This window comes from Pteropus vampyrus, unplaced genomic scaffold, assembly GCF_000151845.1.
Source record: "Pteropus vampyrus isolate Shadow unplaced genomic scaffold, Pvam_2.0 Scaffold77, whole genome shotgun sequence".
NCBI lineage: Eukaryota > Metazoa > Chordata > Mammalia > Chiroptera > Pteropodidae > Pteropus > Pteropus vampyrus.
In genome coordinates, this window is record NW_011888858.1 from 3,745,700 (window position 1) to 3,769,518 (window position 23,819).

The 23,819-nt window shown below is 40.0% G+C and overlaps 1 protein-coding gene across 2 annotated transcripts in view; it reads right to left on the minus strand.

Moving 5' to 3' along the window:
• KIT (KIT proto-oncogene receptor tyrosine kinase) overlaps positions 1–23,819 on the minus strand; it is a 78,894-nt gene that overhangs the window by 42,057 nt on the left and 13,018 nt on the right. For both annotated transcript variants that reach the window (XM_011362631.1, XM_011362630.1), the window contains exons 2-3: positions 3,080–3,349; positions 158–439 (exon numbers count right to left, since the gene is read on the minus strand). In XM_011362631.1, the coding sequence (XP_011360933.1) occupies positions 158–439; positions 3,080–3,349 (552 nt within the window). The remainder of the gene's footprint in view (positions 1–157; positions 440–3,079; positions 3,350–23,819) is intronic.

The following is a 23,819-nucleotide window of genomic DNA, read 5'->3' on the forward strand; positions in this document are numbered from 1 at the left end:
GACTGTGAAATAAAGAATTCACAAGCAGCCGACATTATTTTGAAGCTGGGGGATTGAAGAGCCAGCTGCCTAAGGTGGACCAGTGAGTGCAAAGATAAGTTGTCTTCAGATCAAGGAATGCTCTGACTCCCAGAAGAAAGTAAGAAAGGGCCTGTACCTGCCCTCACTTTCAGAGAGAATTTCTTCGACAGCACTGACTTGCCCTTCTTGTCCGCAGAGCAGTGTAAGCAGAGCCGATGATACTCGCGCTTCACATTTCTGATCGTGATGCCAGCCTTGGGATCAGCGACAAACGTCAAGTCCTTGGGAAGAGGTTTCCCCTCGCATCCCATGAGGGAGTAATTGCTCACTTCTGGGTCAGTCAGAGGACAGCGAACGAGTGTATCATTGCCTTCTTTCCCATACAAGGGAAGGTCAATGAGGAAAAGCTTTGCAGGATCTATAGCATATTAAAAATCAGTAGTTTAAATGGCTGGTCGCAGGCACTAAAACATTTTTAAAAGTTCAAAAATGTTACCTTTCATAACAATTCCTAGTTGCTCAAATGGCTATTGACTTTTTTCTTTGCAGGCAAAAGTAAAATTTATCCAAATAATACTACAAGAATTTATCCAAATAATACAAGTAAGAGTTAACGTTTATTGAACACTTTTCATGTGTCAGGCACTAAGCTTGGACCACTACACACTTTATTTCTTTTGCTCCTCAAACCACTCCTATGTGAGGTGCACTATCAGTATCCCCATTTCATAGATGAAGAAACTGAAGTCTCAACAAAGCGACTCTCCTGAGGTGACATGGCCCAGAAATGAATGTGCAGAATTCAAACCCAGGTCTGAATGGTACCACAATTTGAGCTCTTAAAACTCTGAGAATATTTTATTACAACCATTACTCCTTTTCTGCAACAGGTAATACTTCAAGAAGCATGGGTCAAGAATAATCCACCTGATGATACTTGTTAGGGTCAGGGAAAGGTTTTCTTCCCCTAACCCCTCTGTGTGGGCCCTTTTCAGAGTTCTCAATCTCCGGGATCTTTCAGCTTCTGGATAGAATCTAGAAAACTATCGACAGGCCACCAAGTATAAATAATATGTAAGCCTCACTCTATTCTAATTCTTTGAAAGTTATGTTTAAATATAACTTCTGGAAATCAAATAATTTCAAATCCACAAGGGGAGTTTATAAGTTTCAGGAATGCCGTGGCAAATAATTTATCGTCTAAACTAGGACCCTTGTGAGTGAAAGGGGGTATTATTAATAATTATGCCGGGACACCAGGTGTGGATTGGGAAAGCCTCAGGCAGACTGGGACCCTGTGTAAACACAGACAAACCTCCTTGTGTATACACAATATGCTGTTACCCTCTGCTGTATAAAGATAATATAGATATACTGTTGGGACAACAGATTACATCTAAAATTTGCTTTTTGATTGTCCTTTCCAGCTGGAAAGTTGGTATTCCACAAAAATCAATTTAATATAGTTAAAATATACTTCTTACCATTTAATTGTGACCAATTTTGAAATAGTTTTCCAAAATGAATTATGCACTTCCCAGCCTTACATTTATTCTGCGAATAAATTACTTCACAATGGGCGAACTATGCTCCAAGTCCAGAGGTGGTTATTTTTCCATCTACTCTTTCTCAATCGCTCGAGTCTAGCTCCTACAATAATCCCTGACTTCCTTCGTTGCTATAACATAGATTATGTAAGTACCCAAACATGTTAAATAAATAATTAAGTATAGTTTTAAGTTATTGAGGATGACTTCCTCTATAAAGAAAATTCGTGAGCACTGTGAGACTGATTTGACTAATTCAGCAGTTTTCCCCATTTAGTCAGGTGTCTGCCCATTCTGTTAATAAACAGAATGATTCTTATTACCATTGGGAAATTACAGTATACTTCTGAATGTCAAAGAATAGCACACAAGTTGGCTCAACAATTATGAAACCATACCCAGAGGCTAAGCTGTGGCCTATCAAAGTGTATATCTTTTCAGCTACCCACCTAAGAAAGGACAACACATAAACTAAGGAGAGGCAGTCAATTTCATGGTAACCTTTATAGCAAAGGTGAGTCAACTTTATTAACCCTTAATAGAGCTAGAATTTACATAATTCTATCTCCCAAATAACAATTATGTAAACAAGACAGAGCAGGTAATCTTAACCAAATGTTGCAGTGAGGAACTAAGACTCTTGAGGTTGCTCAGATTTACAATGTGGGATAAACTTACTCATTAATTATTCCACAATACCATGGACGAAGCATCCTACTCATGCTTGTTTCAATGACAGCCCCAGTCAAGACACGAAGCCAGGACGAGAACTAGGCCTCTACTTCGCCTCCTGTAACCTGGCTGGTTCTCTTAAGCTTCAAGTACTTCAGTTTTTACATCAACGAAAAGGTACTCCTCCCCAATTCCCCCCACCTCACCCCAGCAAACCACCTCTAGAGAAAGATATTAAAAGCACAAATGCAGATGCATCAATGAATTCGACACAGGAAATGAAGTACAGAAATCCAACTACCATGTTTTTCTTTTGTTTTTAAGAGGTCACAACTTTTTGAATGAATCAACCGACATCTATAAAGAACCTAGGAAAGACAAGGATACTTTGCTGACTGAGTTATTTTTCTAAGTTTACTCCCTAAAAGTGGGTCAATTCTTTTGAAGTGTTGGTCTGTTTAGGCCTTTAGAGATCTTTAGTTCCCTGAAGCATTTTTACTAAGTGGGAATATCTGAGATCTCAAGGCATTAAAATGCAGCCTTCCCAAAGGACCTAATTTATTCTCAGAGTTTACTCAGAGCAGCAGGACAAATGGGCTAACCATATTGTAATCTCATTAGGAACAGCGTCACAGCCTTGCAGACCTTCAGCTGGAGTCATACCCAAAGCCACAATGTATTAAAAGATAGAGAATCTAACAAAGAAAAATTTATTTTAGGCTTTCTATACCAAGTCAGTAACATTTTACCTATGGCTTAGTCATCTATATGTCATCCATAATTAAGAACAGGATATTAAGATCTCTAAAGCATAGCATCAAAGAAAGCTGAACACTTACCTCTAACAAACACGTAAATGGAACTGCTTAAGCCGTCCTTATTGGTGCATGTGTAATTGCCTGTATTGGTGGCCTCTGCTTTCTCCATGACCCATTCATTGTATGTTTTCTCACTCAATTGACCCAAGGTCTCAAAAGTCCATTTGACAAATCCTGGATCAGTGCACAACAGCCTAATCTCATCGCCAACACTGACTCTTAACTCTGATTCTGCTGGATGGATGGATGGTGGAGATAGTTCCCCTGGACTCACAGATGGTTGAGAAGAGCCTGCCAAGAAAAATGAGAATCGTGTTGAGTAGGATCTTTTTCCTTGGCAAAATAAAGCATTTCTTCCAATATTGATTTCCATCTTCTGTGTACTCTACAATAAAAATAGGACAAAGCTGCCCTGTTATTTATAGTTAGAAAGTGTTCTGTTTAAAGTTTCTTAAGTTCATCTATAAAATTAAGTTACTTTCTGCAACCTTTTATTAATCCTTGGTGTGCAAGCCAAGACTTGCTGGATGCCATGGCCTTCTCTGAGTTATAAAGCTAGGTCAAGTTTCCTTTCTGAATATGGGCCATTACAATGGTACTGTCATGCTGACATCCAGCTTAGAAACAACAAAAACAAAACCTCACACTAAAAAACTATTGGCCTATGACTCTTTTGGCAAAATGTACATGACCATGACATAGCTTGGCTTTTTCTTAAAGCTTTGTGAATTCAATTATTTCTATGCAGTTCTCCGTATACGGTGATAGTCATCAAAAGAACTATTTAGGAGTTCAAAACACTAAGGCAGAAAATGAAAATCCCATTTTAAAGATCAGGCCACGAGACATTTCATGGCATATGCTGGGTTGCAGCCTGATCAACCTAATGCCTAGAAAGTTTTCCTAGGTAGAAAACTAGATTAAAGATGCAAATTTCAGGCTCTGAATACAAAACGTGAACCTTAGAAAATTCACAACAGCCAATTCATTCACTCGTGCATCTGTTGCGTGAATGCAACATTCATTCATTAATTATGATCTTATGGTCTACAAAAGCATCATCCAAGGTGCTAGGGGGAAGTCCGCATAAGTGTGACACGTGATCCTTATACATAGCCTGACTCCGGGGCTTCAGGAACTCATTGCTCAAGTGTCAGAATAAGTGAAACATAGCTACAAGATTTAGGTTTAAGCTGAAGAAAAAGTAAGAAATGGCCTGGACCTAGATGGTATCAGAAAAGGTGGAAGAGAAGACAAAACAAGAAAAGAGCTGGCACACAAGGCATTTGGAGCTATAAAGAAACCAGCCTGGATGGAAATAGGGTTCCTTGTGGAGACCATGAGAAGAAGTAAGATTAAACAGGCTAAGTAGGATGGAACCTGATCATCCAGAGCCCTGAACATCTGGTATAAATATCTGAAATATACAATAGAGACCATGTAGAAGTCACCACAGGTTTTTCAGCAGAAGAAAGACATGCACAGGAAGATATCAGAGATCAGCTAGATTCAAGGAGATCAGTGAAAAGCTCTGGTCCTCAGAGAGGCAAAAGCAATAAAGAACCCATAGTAAGGATTTGAGACTAAAGAGAAAGATCTAATATACTGTCAGAGGAAGAATATGTTAATGATTATAGGGAATAGCATAATCAAAAATACAAAAGGTTGACTCATGGATGACCTTGGTGAAGGACAGAGAATAAAAGGTCCCTTGGTGAGGTGGGCTGGGACAAGAGGAGAACAGAATTCCCTAGGGGACTTTCAATCACTTCTTCAGTTTCATGGACGAAATGGCTCATGCGCATAGGATGCGTGCCTCCTCTCCACACATTCTCTACATGGAGAAAAGAACTAACCAGAGCTGAAGGAGGAGTAAAAGCCTTCAGGCCAGGTGGAGAAAGGGTCTGGTGGGAGGAAAAGGCAGCAAGAGGCAGGTATACCAGGAAACTCTCTGCAAGTTCAGGCTGGCTGGGGCGGGGAGGGGTGAAGTGGGGGATGAAGACATGGTCAGAAAGGGACTGGGACAGGAAAGTAGATGGGCTTCAACCTGAACTTCAGATAGTGGAAGCAGAGCAATAATGTGTGAAGTTAAAAGACTGAGATCAGATAATCAAGGGGAAGGGTTTTGGGGAAAAAGAGGAACGCACTGAGTACCAGTCTTGGAGAGTTCCTCCAGCTAAAAGGGCACAGGAACGAGTCAAGCGAGACTTAGAGACTTAAAAAAAGAAAGAAAGGAAAAAAAAAAAACCGGAAAGGAAGGCAACAGATCAGAGTTTCAAAGAGAAGGTGGGTGGGTCCTAGGGCAGATGCTGAACAAGATCAAAGGGAATGAACAAGTCTTCAAATTTGGTTAAAAAGAGACCGCAGGAAATCCAAGAGTACAATTTCAGTTGAGTGGGAATTTCTGTTTGCTCCAAAGTTAAAGGCTGCAAGTGTCAACCTCTCCATGAAGAGCTATCGCAGGAGATGACAGAGAAATAGATCTGTAGTCAAATGAGGTTAAAAGTTAAAAAAAAAAATTAGGAGACCTGTTGACATTTGAAGATAGAAGAGTCTGTAGAGAGGGACAGATGAATATGGTCTAAAGAAGAGCTGAAATTGTTTCCTGCAGGTATAATCTCAATTCCAGTTTGTTATCCAGACAAGTATTTATTTCATCTGAGTACCTTTCAACCATGACATCAACTGTGCCTCCATGATGTCACGCAAATCACAGCCCAGATCACAAGACACTCAGCAGCCTTGATTCATGGAAGACAACAATAAAGTCAATTATAATCATCAGATGTTATTAAGTACCAACAACAGGAGAAGTGCTATAAATGAGATGGTTTGTGCCCTGTAGGCTCAACATCTAAACGGAGCAGCCAGAATATGGACATGAAGTGGTTGGGATTATTTTCAAAGTCATACAGAATGTATGGGCACAGCAATAGAAACACTATTATTTCAATTATTTATCCCCTTTAAAATGAGAGTAGTTCCAAGTGAATATTAGTGACATTGACAGTAAAGACAATCCAAAAATTGTTAAAGAATTTATGTTACAGTATATTCCAATCAATTCAATTTTCTCACAAGTGGATCTTAAGGGCATATGTAGATACTGCAATCCAGAACAAATATTGCTGACTTCCAGGCACCTATCACACCAATGTAGGTAAGGCCTAGCTGTGTGACTTAAGGCAGGCCATTCGACCTCTCTGTATCCAAGTTTCCACATCTGAAAAATTATGTTAAAAATAGCTTCATCTCACAGAATTCTTATGGGAATCAAACACAGTAAATACATGCAAGGAGCTTAACATAGCTCTAGGCAGTTTTTAAATGCTAGCTAGCTATTATAGAGAAGCAGTAAAGCATAGTAGGTGGAAGCTTGACTCTTGACTTAAAGCTGTCTATATTTGCATCCTGGCTCTGCCACTTAATAAATGTGCAACTCTTAGGTGGTAACTAATCATCTCTGCCTCAGTTTCCTCATCTGTAAAGTAGGGACATAGCAGCAACTATCTCACAAGGCCGTTACATAAGGCACTCAGAACAGTGCTTGCACACATAGAAAACACATAAAAATATTAGACACATATTTTCAAAAACAGAACTTTTTGTCACACCTCCCATCAGTCTTGACTTACTGACTTCCTGTAGATGTGAATGATTCCATCATTTCCTAAACACTCCTGTCTGACTTCTCCCTCCTCGGTAGCAGATTCTAGCAATCTTTCCTGTGGAGCCTCTGCCACACTCTGCTGTCTGCCTTTCTACTCCTGCTGCCCCACTCCAGACTTCCATTTACCACTTAGCATAGAGATAACATTGTCTCCTAAAAGGTGTCCATTCCTTCAGCGTCCACTCACCCCACCCCCAACTCATCCTACTCATAATCCTGAGCTCCAGCAGCCTAAAGCACCACCTTTTCAATTACTTCACTCCCAGCCTCAAAAAACTACCGGAAGCAGCAGCAGTTCACCCTGATATCAGGTACAGCACTTTCATGGGATTCATTTCTAGCTATTCTCTCTGGACCCAACCTGCCTCTCCAATAAGAAACACCTTTAGGTTGGCTAAGGATCCTGCAAACATTCTTCATTCCTTGGTATATTCATTTTTCTGCCCATGTCTCCAGGACACACTTACTCCACCAATTCCCCTCTTTGTCATGTAGAAAGCCCAGCCCAGTCTTCATGGATGTTGCTCCCAAACCACTCCAGGTCACAATCACCTGTCCTCACAAAATCTCACCAACATGTCCAACCCCAGCAACCATGTGGCTTGTACTGATGCTCTACAGTGGTCTTCATCTAAATCTTACTTCCCTTCTACCTCCTCTAAGGTCTTTGAGCCCTCAGAGTAAGAATCCTAAATTATATTTTTTCCCCTAGCGTAGTCATAAAAACATTCTCTTCAATCCCTGAACATATAAAAGACTGAAGGAAGGACAGGTTCCTAAACATCCAGCCCCTATAACAGATGTCCTATCCTCAAAAAGAGGTCGGATGTCAATTCTGTCGAATGTACTAAGAAAAGGGAGGTTTAATTTACCCACTAAAACTACTATGGCTACCTACAAAAAAGGAGCCTCCAAATTTCAGTTCATTAGTTTATGCCTTACTACTAGAGTTTTAAAAGATAAACTTTTTAAATCATTACCATCAGAAGCATTCAGGGTTTTATTTTCAAAATAAATTATAAGTTCAACCTTCAAAGTCACATTATAAATGAAAATAGAACTTATATTAGAGTGGGACTATGAGTACTATTTATTTTCTTTTTTCCAAACTATCTTGAATGTTGTTATAATGTTCTCACAATAAAAAAAAAAAAATTAGATTAATGTTAAAAGGTGTATGTGTATTCATATATACCTGTCTTTATTATATTTAAAATTCAATACCAATAAAGTATTCTAACTGAGCTTTGAAACTGCTCTGAAACTATACATTTTGAAATATGGTACATAGCAAATTCTCAATACATGTTTGTTGAATTGGGTTTTATCTACATCAGGATTCTTTGCATTAGAAAATGTACTTCACTAATTATGTTTGGCTAAGGCTGATATTAACAGTTGTTTTCTGTCCCCTGAACACATGTTAATTTATGAGCCAAGAAAAAAAAAAAAGACAACAAACCCAACATTCTGGGGATCAAATACTAGAGTCGATGATGGCTCCTGGCTAGGAACTCCAGGAACTATTCAGCAAATATTTATCTCAGCTACCCTTGTAAGTGTTGCACCTAGAAGACAGTCCTTGTACTCAAAGGGCATAAACGAGGGAGGACAAGGGCACTTACAAAGCCTCAATAACCCAAGATTTTAATGAGTTCAAGATAAATACACCATACCCTCCGTAACCTCTTTCAAAAGTACAAAATTCAACCATACCCAAAAAAATTGAAAGCAGGAACACAGCATGTATGTTGTACACCCATGCTTACAAGCAGCATTATTCACAATAGCCAAGAGGTAGAAACAACCCAAGTATCTATTAACAGATGAATGAATAAGCTAAATGAGGTATATACACATACACCAGAATATTATTCAGCCATAAAAAGGAAAGAAATTCTGACATCTTCTACAACATGAATCAACTTTGCAAACATTATGCTAAGTGAAATAAGCCAGACACAAAAGGATAAATATGAGGTACCTGGAATAGGCAATTCAGGGAACAGAAGTTACTAAGGGCTGGGGGAGGGAAGAATAGAGTATAGAGTTACTGTTTAATGGGTACAGCATTTCTGTTTGGAATAAAAAAATGTTCTGGAAGGTACAGTGGTGATGGTTGTACAACACTGTGTACTTAATGGCACTGATGAGGACATTTAAATGGTACTTTTCATGTTATGTATATTTTACCATAATTTAAAAGAAAACTTAAATTAAAAAAAATCAGCAATTCGTCAAGGCCCAGGTGAAGCTTCAGACTTTCTCAGCTATCCTAACTCTTTCTCATCTGACCACTCCGACTTCCGGTATTAGCTTCAATGAGCCCCTCAACTTTGTTTTAAATCATGTCATTTAAAAAAATTAATTGTTGTCATTATTTTTATTTGTTCCACACAGTTGCAACTGAAGGTGTGAATGGCATCTTCATTCCCATGTCTCTACCACCTTATACAAAGTATAAGGCATTCTTAGTAGAAGCTCTTTTAACCCTCTGGGCTGAATCACCTAGAAGTTTTAAACCACACTGGCTCCTACTACCCAGGAGACTTTGAATGCTCAAGACTATCAGTCTCTTCTCTCATACATCATTGCTTTTCTCCTCACACCACCTGAGTCATTAGGTTTTATACTCAAACCTATTTATGGACGCTGGACTTGATGCTGTAGTATATGTAAATTAAGTACATATTATGAAAATTGATGAAATATGTGTGTGTGAACTGGGGGAGATCCTCTGATAACTCAGAAACACATTATAGGGGTGGCTCAACTAAAAAAAGACACTTGTTAATTAAATGTGGGTAAAATATTAGAAGACTGGGGGAGCCCTCCGACTCACAAACACAGGGGGAGAGTCTGCATTCCCACTGTTTCACAGGCACTACAGGTAAGGAAACTCACATTAAAAATTGCAGACCTTGCATTTAGGATAGAGTGTGTAGTAAGGGCGACAGCTCAGAACTCCTCTGAGAACTCGCGTCAGTCAACCCAAACTCACAATCAACCAAAACTCAAAGAAAGGTTTGGCTTCTCCATCAAAAAGAACGCAGCTGTCCAGCTCCCTTTTTTTTTTTTTTTTTTAAGCAAAAATACAGTATTCGAGGTAGGCCTGTGTGTTTCATATTCTGTTGATTAAAAGACTAATTGAAAGTCCAGACCGGGCTTCTGCAGAAGGTTCTCAAAGAGCTGTGTAAGCAGGAGTGACCTGCCTGAACACGGGTGCTACCCGATCACCTTCGGTAGTGGTTGGACCACGTCAAGCAACCATTATTGCAATCTAGAGTCTCAACAATTCCAAGGTCTCTGTACCCTTCACAAATGTCTAAAGTTGCAAAGACTGGATCTACAGCTGAGGTTAAAGTAAGAAAGTCATTTCAAAACCTTTTCTCCTTTGGACACGAATATAAGGAACCAGGCAAAATAATGGCGGGGAAGAAAACCCACAGAGAGACCTACTTTAGTTTTGGGGAAGTGGGGCAGGAAAAACTGACTAAGCCAAAGCTGAAAACACCATTGTAGCTGAACTACTCTTTGGTTCACATACTGTTTAACCACAATTCATAATAAAAAAGCTAATGATTTGTATATCCTACTGTTTCTGACATACTTTTATATCCCCGTAGGAATAAACGATAAAAAGCAAGATGGAAGGATCCTAGTAATTGCCCACAACACCCATGAGGCTTTAAAAACAAGTAGATGATACTGGAAATAGAATGAAGCTGGGGAGAGAGGGAGTATGAGCTCAGTGAAAACCACTCAAGTCCTAAAAAATGTTCTTGCCCAGTGGCAGAGAGACTGCAAATCCACTCTGGATCACCCACACAAAAGGAGTGAGCCATGCAGGGAGGGTCCAGGATGGTCCCCACCCCATTCTACTGCAGTGAGGCAAGGCCACCATAACCATTAAAAAGTCATTCCAACAAGCATCTATTGCATAATTATCACTATAGTGGTGAACTAGATGCTGGTGGGGAACTCAGCCTTGTGCAGGAAACAAATCCAATGCAAATGAAATAAAAATACTGAAAGGTGACAAATATGTCCCAGGACTCAAAAGGAGAAGCTATTATTCTTCCTGAAAGGACCATAAAGAGCTCCAGGGGGAGGGGCCATGAGAGTTGAGTCAAGAAGACAAGAAGACTTTGTGTGTTTGCATGTGTCATGCTTGTATACGTGATCAAGGAAGGGAGAAGCAAAGGCAAAGTTCTCAGAGTGCAAAGGTGCATGGTGATTCGGGAAGAGCTCACCCTGTGAGGACCCCCCCCCGCCGCCGCCAAATTGTGAGCTCTCAGAATCCAAAGCCAGGTCTATAAATACCTAGCCGCAAAGACTCACCGAGCACCAGGAATACAGACATGTTTAATAAGTGCACCATGAAGGAATGACTACCTACAGGAAATGTGGGGATGCAGGATAGGGGAAGATAATTTGGGACATCATTCAACAGAGTAGTGCCTGTCTGATCTAGGGTGTTTCCTAACTAGTTTTCTTAAGGTCAATTTTACTCGGTGACAAATAATTTTAAACATTATTTTATATCATACATAGTAAAATAGAAAGTAAAATCAAATGTATGGAGTGGGGGGAACCATGAGGTTTCAAAGAAATTGAACTATCTTACAATTACATACTCCCAAACTTAGACTTAACTGCCTACTACCTCCCACCTTTAAAGTTACCTCCATGGCCAAGTTTGCAAATAGTCCTAAATCACATAAATCCAGGTTCGTAATCCTGCTATTTCCAGAGGATTCTGAGAAAGAAAGAGTTCAGATATATCTTTAACCTTGCAATACAGAGATTAAAGAACTTATCTAGGTAGAACTCAAATTGTGACATGAGGTAAATAATAAGTAATTGACATGATTTCCTTATTGTCTCTTAATGTTAAGTCCTCCACTGAAGTACTCTCGTGTTCGGGGCCTGAGAAAAACAATTCCTTGGTACAAAATAAATTTGTAGTTAGCTTTTCAAAAGGAAAGACATTTTCTTTCTGCGTGCCAGATCTCAGAACTACATTAGCTACAGAATATTTAGTGATTATACAAAATCTGTTTCAATATTTGAGATAGTTTACGGTTTCAAGCAATAGCAATAGACCATTGTAAAATGATCAGCCATTTAAAAGTCAGTTTAAAAATCATAAAATAACAAAGACTTCACCGCAGCAGTTTTTTAAAATGCAGCTCCTTAAGTATATTTCAATGTTGTTCTAAAGATTATGAAGTAATTAACAGAAGGGAACTGAAGGAAAGAGAAATAAAGCTGGAACTTTAGTTATTAGTGGCAAAGAGAGTTGAAAGCACTGACCCACATCTTCATTGATGAAATGGTAATTGAGCAGCTACCATTTGGTCTAGGTGGAGCTGGGGACCAGAAATATGAGCAGGGGCTCCCAGACAGTGGAAAGAAAATGACACAGATAATTAGCACGCAATGAAGCAAGTGTCGGCAAAAAGGGCAATAGAGGTTGTGGGCAAGAAGAGGGGTCAGAAAAAGATTCCTAGAGCTCAGATTAAAGTATGTGTGTGACCTGGCCAAGCTGCAGGGCAGAGGGGGAGAAAGGTCTATTAGATGGGGGACCACAGGAGCAAATATCATAGAACTAGTAAGGTGCATGCTGAGGAGTCACAATATCATTCAGAATTGCTACAGCATCCAGGTGTGAGGCCAGAGTGGGACTGAGGGCAGGACTACCGTAACACCACCTCTGTCATGGTAAGGGGGTGAGCGTACTCTGGTGCAGAGCTATTAATGTGTATTTTGGGGGGACCTTTTAGGAGCAGTGAAGGAGAGTATTGACAGAATAGAACTAGAGATAGTACAGCTAGGACAAGTAGACTCGGACAAAAGCTGATGACGGCATCAGCCAGAGGTGGTGGGGACCGAGAAAAGAGATGAGTGTTTACTGGGTGAGTAAGGGGCCTCAGGATGGGCTGAATCTGGGTGGTGAAGAAGCAAGAAGGAGAGAAGACATTCCTGTTTTTGGCTTATATAATGAGGAGATGGGGTGCCACTAGCTTGAAAGAGGAAAAATTAATTTAAAGACATTTGGACCAGTGAATAACAGAAAGTCCTGGAAATTGGGTGGCAGTGAGGGGGGCGGGGAAGTGGGGGGACATACTAGCACACAAAGTGGTTGTGGGGTGGTAACAAGGGATGTCTGAGGAGGGAATGGAGAGTATAAAGAATAAGGAACAAGGGAGCAGAGAAGAAAATGAATGACAAGGCCAAGGTGGCTGAGGTAAAGTAGAGATGGCAATGACTCACCGTAGAGGAGAACCAGGAAATCCCAGACTAGATGATGCAGAGGGCCTTCTAGATGGTCAACAGAATCTCCAAAGATGTGCCAGCACACAGGGCAGCAGAAATGAACAAACAGAGAACTAGCCCCAAAGTCTTCAGCATACAGGACTGGTCACTGACAGTAGTGAGGCAGAATAGTCACGTAACTGATATCACTCATTCGCAGCCCTGGCTGCACATGAGAATCGCTAACCTCCCAGCCCCATCCCATGCCAATCACAGCAGAACCTCTGATGGTATTGCAGCCATGGCATGTAAGAGAAGAGGAGCTTGACTGCAGATGCTGTTGGGGAACAGCAACCAAAGAGTCAGTCAAGAGGAGGGGGACGAGGAGGAGGAAAGACTCTTGGAGTCAGCAAGCAAGGGAAGCAGTGGCTAAAGCCAGAATGGAAGACATGGGTGCTCACAGGGCACTCAGATGAGGAGCTAGGGGATGGATATCCACAGAGACAGGTTATCGGGAGAACAATAAAGAAGGAAAGAATGAGAGGCAGGGACAGAGAAGTGACTAGCAGAGAAGGCTGCTGAGCAGACTTCAGGGGCTGATGAATGTGCCCATAAGATGCATGAATTCACTGGGCTCAAAGGAACCAAGGGCAGGGCAAAAGCACCATTTCAAGCTCCTCTTTCTCTGGACCTACTCTTTCAGGAAAATAGCAGTGGCACAAAAGAGCCAGTGAGTGGTACCGCAGGTGGGTCCCATATTTCCCATGAACATCCGAGGAAGAGTGGTTCGCCAAGGGGCCCGAAAGGAGGTGTCCCATCACAAATAGGAGTGCCCTTCTCAAGGGAGGCAGGGTCGGGCTGCACGACCCCCACCCCATCTTCACGCCCACTCACCTTTCTGCGGCTGTTCAGCCTGAGTGGATTCATCTGTGGTTTGGGCCTTTCTTGCCTCTGCTACTGAGAGTGGTTTCCTCCCAGGGGCCCAGGCAGCCCCTCTATTTTCTGCCTTAACCACATGGACAAACCCTGTGCTAATAAATCATCTGTGTTGATCATACATTTCTTGCAGCATTTGCATTTTTTGCTTTTCTGGCTGTGACTGTGATTCCTGAGCAAATCACGCAGACCTTGTTCTCTGCTGTAGAGGATTCCCCGCACTCAGATCCCTCAACATTGCCCAACTGGGAGCTTCACTGTAGCTGAACCCTCAACTCCTTCCTCCCACTGGTTCCCAGCTCCCCAGCATGCCATCTTGTGGCAAGAGAAGATGCCCTCAGGCTGTTTTTCCTTTTGAAAAGCGCACCCAAGAGCAAAGAGATATTAAAAGTTTTACGTGCCACTAAGAAAACTTACTAAAACAACTCGGCAGCAAAGATTCCCACTTCCAATAAATGCCTTTTAAAATTATGACATCTGTCAAAGCTTTTCTCAGGGTGGAGGCGATAAGCAAAATTAGTGATTATCTGGTGTCTGCTAAGGTATTTGATATTCATATGTTTTAGAGAAAATGTATTGACTGCATATTTTGCTTTTAAGCCATTAGTGAAGGATGTGAAGAAAAAACGTAATAATGTGGACACAGAAAAGTTCTAGATTCTAAATCCTGGGCAAGTCACATGGATTCTCTAGGTCTCTGTTTTTCCTTCTATAAAACTACAAAGAAGCCATCAAAAACCATCAAAAGCTCTAAAATTCTAGAATCTATATTAGAATATTTATGCCATTAAAGAGACAAAATAAAGAAAGCCCCCTATAAAGATCCAGTGACTGGACATAAAAGGTACTCAACTATTTGTGGCAAGAATGAACGGCAGTGATTCTCTTATAATATAAATAATATTACTAATCACCTATTTGTTTTTAAACTACTGTTTGAACACAGAACTAGAATAGGGCCTAAACGTAGAATTTGATCCCTGGCCCCTACATCTTATAAAATGAACAATAAATGTGAAGATATTTGTATTAGTCAACACTGAAAAAAAAAAAAAAAAACGACTCTTCTCGGCTTATTATTTTTGCAAAACTTCTTCCAGATATGCACACATGACTGGCAGGAGAGGCTTTCATAGGGCTACTTAATGTATTTCCTAGTCATTCATCCCAAGAAAAGTACAACCCATCATTTGAGGAAGCAGGACTTCCTCTTTTGATCTCAGCCAAAGATTCGTACAGACAGGAAAGCTTTCTCCACCATCATGAAGTTGGTCTTTGGGGAGTCAGATAAGGTCTGGATTTGACAAGCACAATATATTAGGATCCATTCCTGCAGCAGAAAAGAGGAACTTTCTCGTTTCCAGTGGGTTTTTCCAAATAGCCCTGTACAGCTCCTGTTATAAATATGTAGATTTCTGTGTTTTGAGTTTTGGAAAGCACTTACTGAAATCTGAACCAGATAAACAGCACTAAGGATTAGAATCCAATAAACACCAGAACAAGACCCTCACCATCTGCGAAGTCTGGGGTGGAAGTGGGGGAGTGCCTGACTTCTTTCGACATTAACTTCCTTAACTTACAGGAGGACTGGAGAACAAAGTAAAAAGGGACAGAGCAAGAAGAGCATGGCCAAGGTCGGCCAACGACGGCTACGCTAGTCAAAGGCCAATCTTACCCCAAGACCTACCAAACACCAAGGAAGAGAGCCCTGCGTGTGCACCTCTCACCTCCAGGCAGACCCTCCTGGCCACGGCCCAGAGACAAGGGCTACGCCGGATTCCCCGGATCCTCCGGATCTTGGTGAGGCTTTGTAGCAGGACCCGTCAGGCAAACACTGCCTTCATGTGTGGCAGAGAGTGGGCCGTACTTCGACACTTATCACTCTAACATTTCCTCCTACCAGGAAACTTAGAATTCCTCAAAATGCCAGCTCTCGGGCTCAGGAGGTAAAATGAGGTAGTGCTAATGCCAAAGGAAAACTTTAAGAAGTAAAAATATGTGAAGACACAAGCTCTAATTCTAATTTTATAGCATCTCATTCTAATGACCTCAAATGAAATACTCATAAAGGTAGGGACTTGGCTGGTCAACATTTACACACACAAACATGATATGTGCCAACAAGGCATTAAATTTTTTTCATGTGGTAAAACAGACATAACATAAATCTAGCATTTTAACCATTTTTAATTGTATAGGTGAGTGGCATTAAGTACATTCACAATGTTGTGCAACCATCACCACTGCCCATCTCCAGAACTTTATCATCATCCCAACATGTAACTCTGTGCCCATTCGACAAATAGTCCCCATACCACCACTACTGCCACCACCCCCAGTCCCTGGCAACCACCATTCTACTTTCTGTCTCTTTGAATTTGACTACTCTAGATATCTCATATAAGTGAAACCATACAATATTTGTCCTTTTGTGTCTCACTTACTATTTAACTCAGAATAACGTCTCTGAGGTCCATCCATGTTCTGTCATGGGTCAGAATTTACTCTTTAAAGCTGAATAATATTCTATTGTATGTATATACCACATATTTGTGTGTCCATTCATCCTAATATTTGGGTTGTTTGCCTGAGACATTTTTTAAACCCTGTCTTCAAATATGATCTACACTTCTGAAAAGCCCGATTTCTTAGCTCTGAAAAATGTGAGGAATTATACTTGGCTTAAATAGATATTTAAGCTAATTCTCACCATAATGGGTAAATCAATACATTCTACTAGTGAATATACTCTAAATCCTGGTTGTAATGGACCTGTCACAAAAGGGAAATTGCACCTTCCCCTCCATTCCATACCCAGAGCAGACAGAATGCTTTTTCCCATCTGTTTCCACTTTCAAAATGTCTTTTATAGCCACAAGGGTGGTTTACACCAAAGGAAGTAAAAACAAAAGTATTAATAATAATAATAAAAGGAATCTTATCTGAGGCATTTGCCAGAGAAAAGGTTACCAGCATTGATAACTGTCAGGCAGACAGACTTGAATTAGAAGTGGCAAAACGGTTTAGCTGCAGCTCTGGATAACAAGCTGAGGCGAATCTCCTTTCTCCCCTCTTCACAGATAGGTAGACACAGGCAACCCCTTTTTATTTGCCTTTCTGTTTCCTTGCCATAGAAGAGGTGGTAGAGAGATCCAATTTCCAGGAAGGCAATGGATAGGTTTTAGGGTCTGAGCTGAATTTAAAGGACTGGGACTAACACTGAGGAGAAAAGCAGCTCAGTGTCCTTCCCAGGAGCAAGGCCCCACCCTAGAGGAAGGGGAGAAAAAAGGACTCATTCTGGTTGGCCTCAGTGGTCTCATAAAAGCAAGGCTGAGTCTCCTTGGGATAGGTCTTCAGGGGGCCACATTAGCAACTTACTCTCAAAATGATAGAAAAAGATAACATGTGTATACATAGACCAAGTAAATGTGGCAAAATGTTAACCATCCGTGAGTCTAGGTGAAGGGTATCCTGGAGTTCTTTGTACCAATTTTGCAACGTTTGTAACTTTATTCAGCAGTGTTTTAAAGTCTAGAGTCAAGCTCAGAGACTGGACATGATGGTAAAGCAATAGGAATATAATGAAAAAAAAAAGTGTGGGATTTAGAGCCAGACAACCATGAATTCCAACCCAAGCTACGTGAGACTTTGGGGGCAGTTACCTGACCTCTCTAAATCTTGGTTTTGACATGTATAAATTGGAAGTAAAATCGTTCAGGATTCTTACATCATCTGTAAATCCTTTATGTACCTCACACTCAATAAATGGTCCTGTTACTACTATTGCTGTAATTACTGTACTTGACAGCAATGAAGCAGGATAAGAGAGTACCAGACAAAGTATTAGAGCCACACTGGCATCCAGGATGGGCAGGAGGGCAGTGGGGATGTGGAATGAAGTTATGAAGGAAAATGGCACCTGATAAAGATAAATAAAATAAAGGACACAAGCACCAAAACATAAAATGATAGCCATTCGTGCTATCAACACTCCTGGCCAACTCAGCAGATTATAGCTATTCTGACAGCAAGTGAGAAATTGTGTTTGTGTCTTTTGTTCCAAAACTCACTGTTTATTACATCAACTTAATCTAAAAGGAGTTTAAAATAGGTATGAGAGTATCTGTAGCCTCAAATGTTAAAAAAGAAGCACCTCAACTAATTTACAAATTAGTCAACTGATTATCAGTTCCTCTATTAAAAGCAAGATTCCCTAAATATGTCAGCATTTTTACTCTCTAGGCCTTGAAACCCCCATCTTTAAAAATTTTTGAGTCTTCACTCACAATTTATGTATTTTTAAAAATCACACACAGGTATGCTACTGGCAATCCTTCTGTTAAACATCAGCGAGGCCTACTTCGTGTCCTGAGACAAATGCCCCCACCGTGAAGCTGTTGCGCCTGGGAGGTTAATTCCATGCTTTTGCCTTCTAGAATAGGAATAAAAAACCCTTGGCTTTATCCAAGCTAAGACAAACTGACTAAAATAAGGCAAAGGAGTGCATCTCTGTTCTTCTATTCAATGGATTTAGAAGTGGATGGGAAGAAATACGGTACCCTAATTTGGTGAGCAAAGCAGGCAATTCTTCTTGGAAGCCCAGAGTGGGGAGGGAACAACAGTCATTCCCTGGGGACACTTCCCAGGCACCACCTTTACCACTCTAGCTGCTGGCTTCTGGCCCATGTTTTATGAATATCTCTAAGATCAGAGCATTTCTCTCCTTTCCCATATCCTTGGATTAGCAATATTCAAGAACTTCTCCTGGGTGTCCTAAATTAGAACCAAGTTATGAGATTCTGCTGCCAATGTGCAAGGGACTCGCCTTTCCAGTGGAAGGATTATGCGGTGGTGGCGATTGCTCATGTAAATAAAACTCATTAGGTGACACCTCTACCAAAATTGCATACATTAACCAGCCCCATGACCTAGGGATTAAAATGGGACTGCCCACCCCCCTATTCATTCATCTAAAAATATTTCCTGAATGCTTGCTATGTGCTGGGCCCTTGGGCAGCAGTGAACAGGCTAGGTCTCTCCCTCACATGGAATTTATATTTAGCTCCACCACTGAGCAATAAACTAATAATTATGCAATTATATAATTACAATGTGATGAGTATGAAGTGCACTGTACAATGAGAGCTGATCTGACCTACCCTGGGGGGTCGAAAGGGATTGCAAAGGAAACATGTGAGCTGGGATCAGAAGTGCATAAGAAGACCAGGAGGAAACTGGTGCCTCTGGCAGTGCTGAAAGGAGTGGAACATTAAGGATTAAGAAAGCACAACCCAAAGGTCAAGGCAGGTTCTTTCTATGTGCAAAACGGACATTAAAGGAGACACTGGAGGCCATACATAGGATCTGCAGGCACAAACTTTATTCTAAGAGCTCTGAGAAGTCTCTGAAAGGTTTTAATCAGGGAGAGACATGATCATTTTGTCCTTTTTAAATACCACCTCTAGAGGGGCCTTCCTGTCCCCGCTCCCATGCATTCACATGTTTTCTGAAGGCCTCTTGCAGTCTCTGCCGAGGCACTGTCCCACAGTACTGCAACTGGCTGTTTTCCTGTCTGGACTAACTGAAACTCATATCTATCTTTTTAGTGCAACAGAAGGAGAACTGAGAATTGCACCCTTGTTTGACACTTGAGACTGCAGTAGCTTTAATATAACTATCATAGACCGATTCTGTGACAAAGGCCTGTAGTTTTTGCACTCAACCAGCAGTTCTCAACTTAAGCCTGTACCAGAATCACCTGGAGAGCTTGTTAAAATGGACTGCTGCGCCTAGAGTTTCCAGTTTCAGTAGGTCTGGAATGGGGTTGGAGAGTGCACTTATGAAGCCTCAGGTGATGCTACTGCTGTTGGTCCAGGCCCCCACTTGGAGAAACAGTTACTCCCCTCCCCCACAAAAGACAGGCAGCTAGAAGAAACCCATGATATTAGTGCAGGAAAAAAAAAAATCTTAAGAGTATCTGCATCTTGGAACTCAAAGCAAACCTGCAAAAACAGATTTTCTTGAGTGAGCAAATCTGCCTGGCTTTTACACCTAGAAATCGGCCTCGCACTGGGTCCCCCTGACAAGCTTTGGCAGCCACTCAGGCACAGATTTCTCGAATCCCCAAGCTTTAAAAGTGGGAAATGTTGCAGAATTCACCAGTCACAGCGACAGGACTCCAGAATAGTGACACTGGGTGGCAAAGACAACTTCTGCAGCACATCAGACCTCAATCTGGTACACTACATCTGAGGGCCTGGAGCCCACGTCTACAATCCATGCTAATCCAGTGAGGGCCTCTGAGCTCCCATTCGCAGTGGGTGAGACACAGAAGATAGCACAGGCTTCTCTTAGACTATAAGTGTTCGTGCACAAGGCTCCATCAAATATGACATTTCTTGGTGAGTAGTCCGATACTATTCACCAATTTCCTAAATTGCCAATCAGATAATTGCAGCAATGGTTAATTCTGTAGCTATTCTACATTTGAATAAACAAAATAAAAAATAATTAGACCAAAACAATCACATTGGTCTAAAAGCACACTAATGGGCAAAATTAGTTTATTCGAATTCATTGCAACATTCATCAGAACACTTGCTGGTCAATTTGCTTAATGAGTGTTCACTTTTCCCTTAATTTTTCTTGGGTGACATTCGCTTAGAGCAATACATTAAGCCTGCTTCCTTTCTGTAAAGAATTCTTAATGACCAGCCCTGTGTTTGAAATGATTTCTTCTCAATCTCTTTGTAGAAATGTCTGAAAACGATCTTGCTCTATTCTCCAGAATTAAAAAAAAAAAAAGTTTCCAACATGTCCATTGAGAAAGTTTTACCCCTTCCTTATATGGCTTTAGAATAATGGCTATCCCTAAAAGCAGGGGGAGAAAGAGGCCAATTCTAAAATTGTAACCTTTTAGTATGTAATTTAAATCAATGGCCAACTGGAGGAAACTCAGATTGGAGGAAGGAAATTTAGTATTTTTGGAAATCTAAATTAATATTATGTCAAGCCCTGGCAATACTTTTTTTTTAAATCACTATAATTAGAGATATGCAAATTTTTCACTGGCTGAAAGAGAAAAATGCACCTAATTAAGTAATGATTTTATCTTTATTAGATGATATTAAAAGTATAAATGAGGTTTAAAGCTTTTAAGCTACAGAATAGCATTATTTCCTGTACTCAAGGAATGTCACATCAAACAAACAATAACAAAAGTCTGTCACTTTTTATACATTTTCCTCAGAAACAATAGTTCAGATATGAACTTCCTGGTACTCAAATGATTTCAACCACTACATTTTTATCATAAACAATCAGCTTAGAAAGTAAATGCTAGGCAGGCCATAAAGTGTTTAATTCCAGTTTTCAGAAAGTCTATGACTGCTAACTTTTCTCTCTACAATATGTTTTTAGTAACTTATTTTAGAAGAAAATTATTTTTAAAGGTAGCTATCAGGGATTTAATGTTTTGGGACTGCTACTTTGGTCCCGATTTGGTAGACTCCAAGGTTACCAAATTTTGTTAAAAAGTCCATACAGATTCTGGCAGATAGTAGTGACAACATAACTATTCAATCTCCCTAACGTGCCCCCGTCATAACCTTAAAAACAGACAAACAGAGCAGAATCAAAAAGGACAACACCTATAACAAAGGTAGGTGATAAGGTACCCCACCATGGACCCTTTATCTGAGGCGGGGACAAGCTACCAACAGCTTCACAAATTGCCGTTAGGTACTTACTAGAGTGCTCAGAGCCATTCCGAGAATACCCACAGGAACTAGCAGAGGACCCTGCAGACTCCAATTTCACCAGTGAGTGCAGAGGGGACTGTGACCCATGTACATCTAATATCTGGAATATTCTGGCGTGGGGAGGGTCTGATCCCTATGAACTAACAAACTAGAACAAAGCCCCATACTGAAGAGAAAATGCTGGGGATGAATATAAGATGAGCAAAATAGGGGCAAAGGAAAAAAAAGGTTCAGATGGGTAGGGAGGGGGAAAGAGGACAAAAAATAAGGTCTTAGGATGTAGAAAAGTAGAGTCTATATTTTTTACCACCTCATGAAAACAAGTGGGTACTCTAGAACTGTGAAGCTAGAAGAACTATACCGGCCCTACTGAAAATATAGGAAAACTCACAGTGAACAACAGAAAAGAATCAAAGCTGAATTCCAAATTCCAAATAGTTATTTAAAGAAAAAATAAGGAACAGAATGACATCCCTAGTATAGATAATAAAATCATACCAGAAAGACACAAATCAAATGAAAACTATAAACTAATATTTCTAAATAATCTAAAAGAAATTAAATAAATAAAAGAAGTTGCGAAGAACAGCATAAATCAGAATTTTAAAACTCAGAGATCAGGTGATTGGAGAAAAGTAAGATTTGGAAATGGAGGCAAGAACTAAGAATTAGAAAAGAAAAAAATCATTTTATATACGAAGGGTAAAGAAAAAGAAAACAAAAGCAAATAAAATGAATAGTGCCTTAAAAGAACTAGAAGATGGAAAGGAGGAAAAAATTTTAAATTCGGACAGATTATAAAAACATTAAAAGGATTTGAAAGGGATCAATATAGAAGACAGGCAAAGAAGATCTCATAGACATGTAATGGGAGTTTCTAAAGCCAACGAAGACAACTAGAATGAATAGCAAAAGTTATATTACAAGAAAAACTTCACTGAAAGAAAAGAACACTTGAAATTACATATTAAAGGCACATCATGTCCCTGGGAAAAAAAAAAAGAGAATCAACCCAGAGCAGCCAATGCTATAAAACTACTAGATTTCAAAGAATAAAGGTAAAATATATTCCTTCAAGTATCTGGGCAAACATACCAAGTGAAATGTGAGAGAAAGAAAATCAGACTGCCAGCAGACTTTGACCACACTTTATGGCAAAAGATGACACAATAAAATACTAAAGATACTTGAGCAAAGAAAAGATGGGCCAAGGGTTTACATATCAGTCAAACTGACTTTTAAAAAGTATAAAGGCTACAGACAAACTGTTGTGAACATATAATTCAGGAAATACTTCCCATAGGTGCTTCCTGAGGCATATAATAGAGAATGAGCTTTGGAGAACCAAAACGTCAGGAAAGAAAGGACATAAGAACTAGTGGCGAGCATTAAACATATATGTACTTGCAGAACTAAGACTAGTAGTAACAAAGGAGATAGTAGAGCATGTGATTGCTATATATTCTGATAAAGTAATTTTAGGACAGCTATCAGAAAAATTAGGGGACACTGAAGTACATATCTGAAAAGCAGAATATGCTCGCTGATTGTCAGATAGATAGATGGTAAATCCCAAGGTAGGGGGAAAAAAGGGAGAGGAAAGAACAGACTACTTACTAGCTAATTTAAGTGTTACTCATATTAGGAAAACAATATAAAAGAGCCCCCCAGAAGGAGCAAACGAAGGGTTTCATATAAAGGTATCAGTATAAAGGCAACCATTAACAAATACATATCTTTTTAAGTATCCAACGGCATACCAAAAGGGAGAGAAAGAAAACAGAATAGTAGAACACAGCATCTATTAAGTAGTCTTGTTTTAAAATCATATATGTGGAATCTGAAAAAAAACAACTGAATAAACAAAACAGAAAAAGACCCATAGATACAGAGAACAAGCTGATAGTTGCCAAAGGAGAGTGAAGTGAGAGATAGGTAAATTTTTTTTAATGTTTAATTGTATGTTATGTGAATAAAAAAATTTTCTTTAAATTAAAAATCAAACCTGAATATGATCAAGCCTAAACTACCAATTTATACAGAGATCAGAGGAATGTAATCAGCAAAATTCAGACTGAAAAACTGCATAGGACAAATACTCAGTTTCTTCAACAAAAACAGGGGACAATAGGACTTA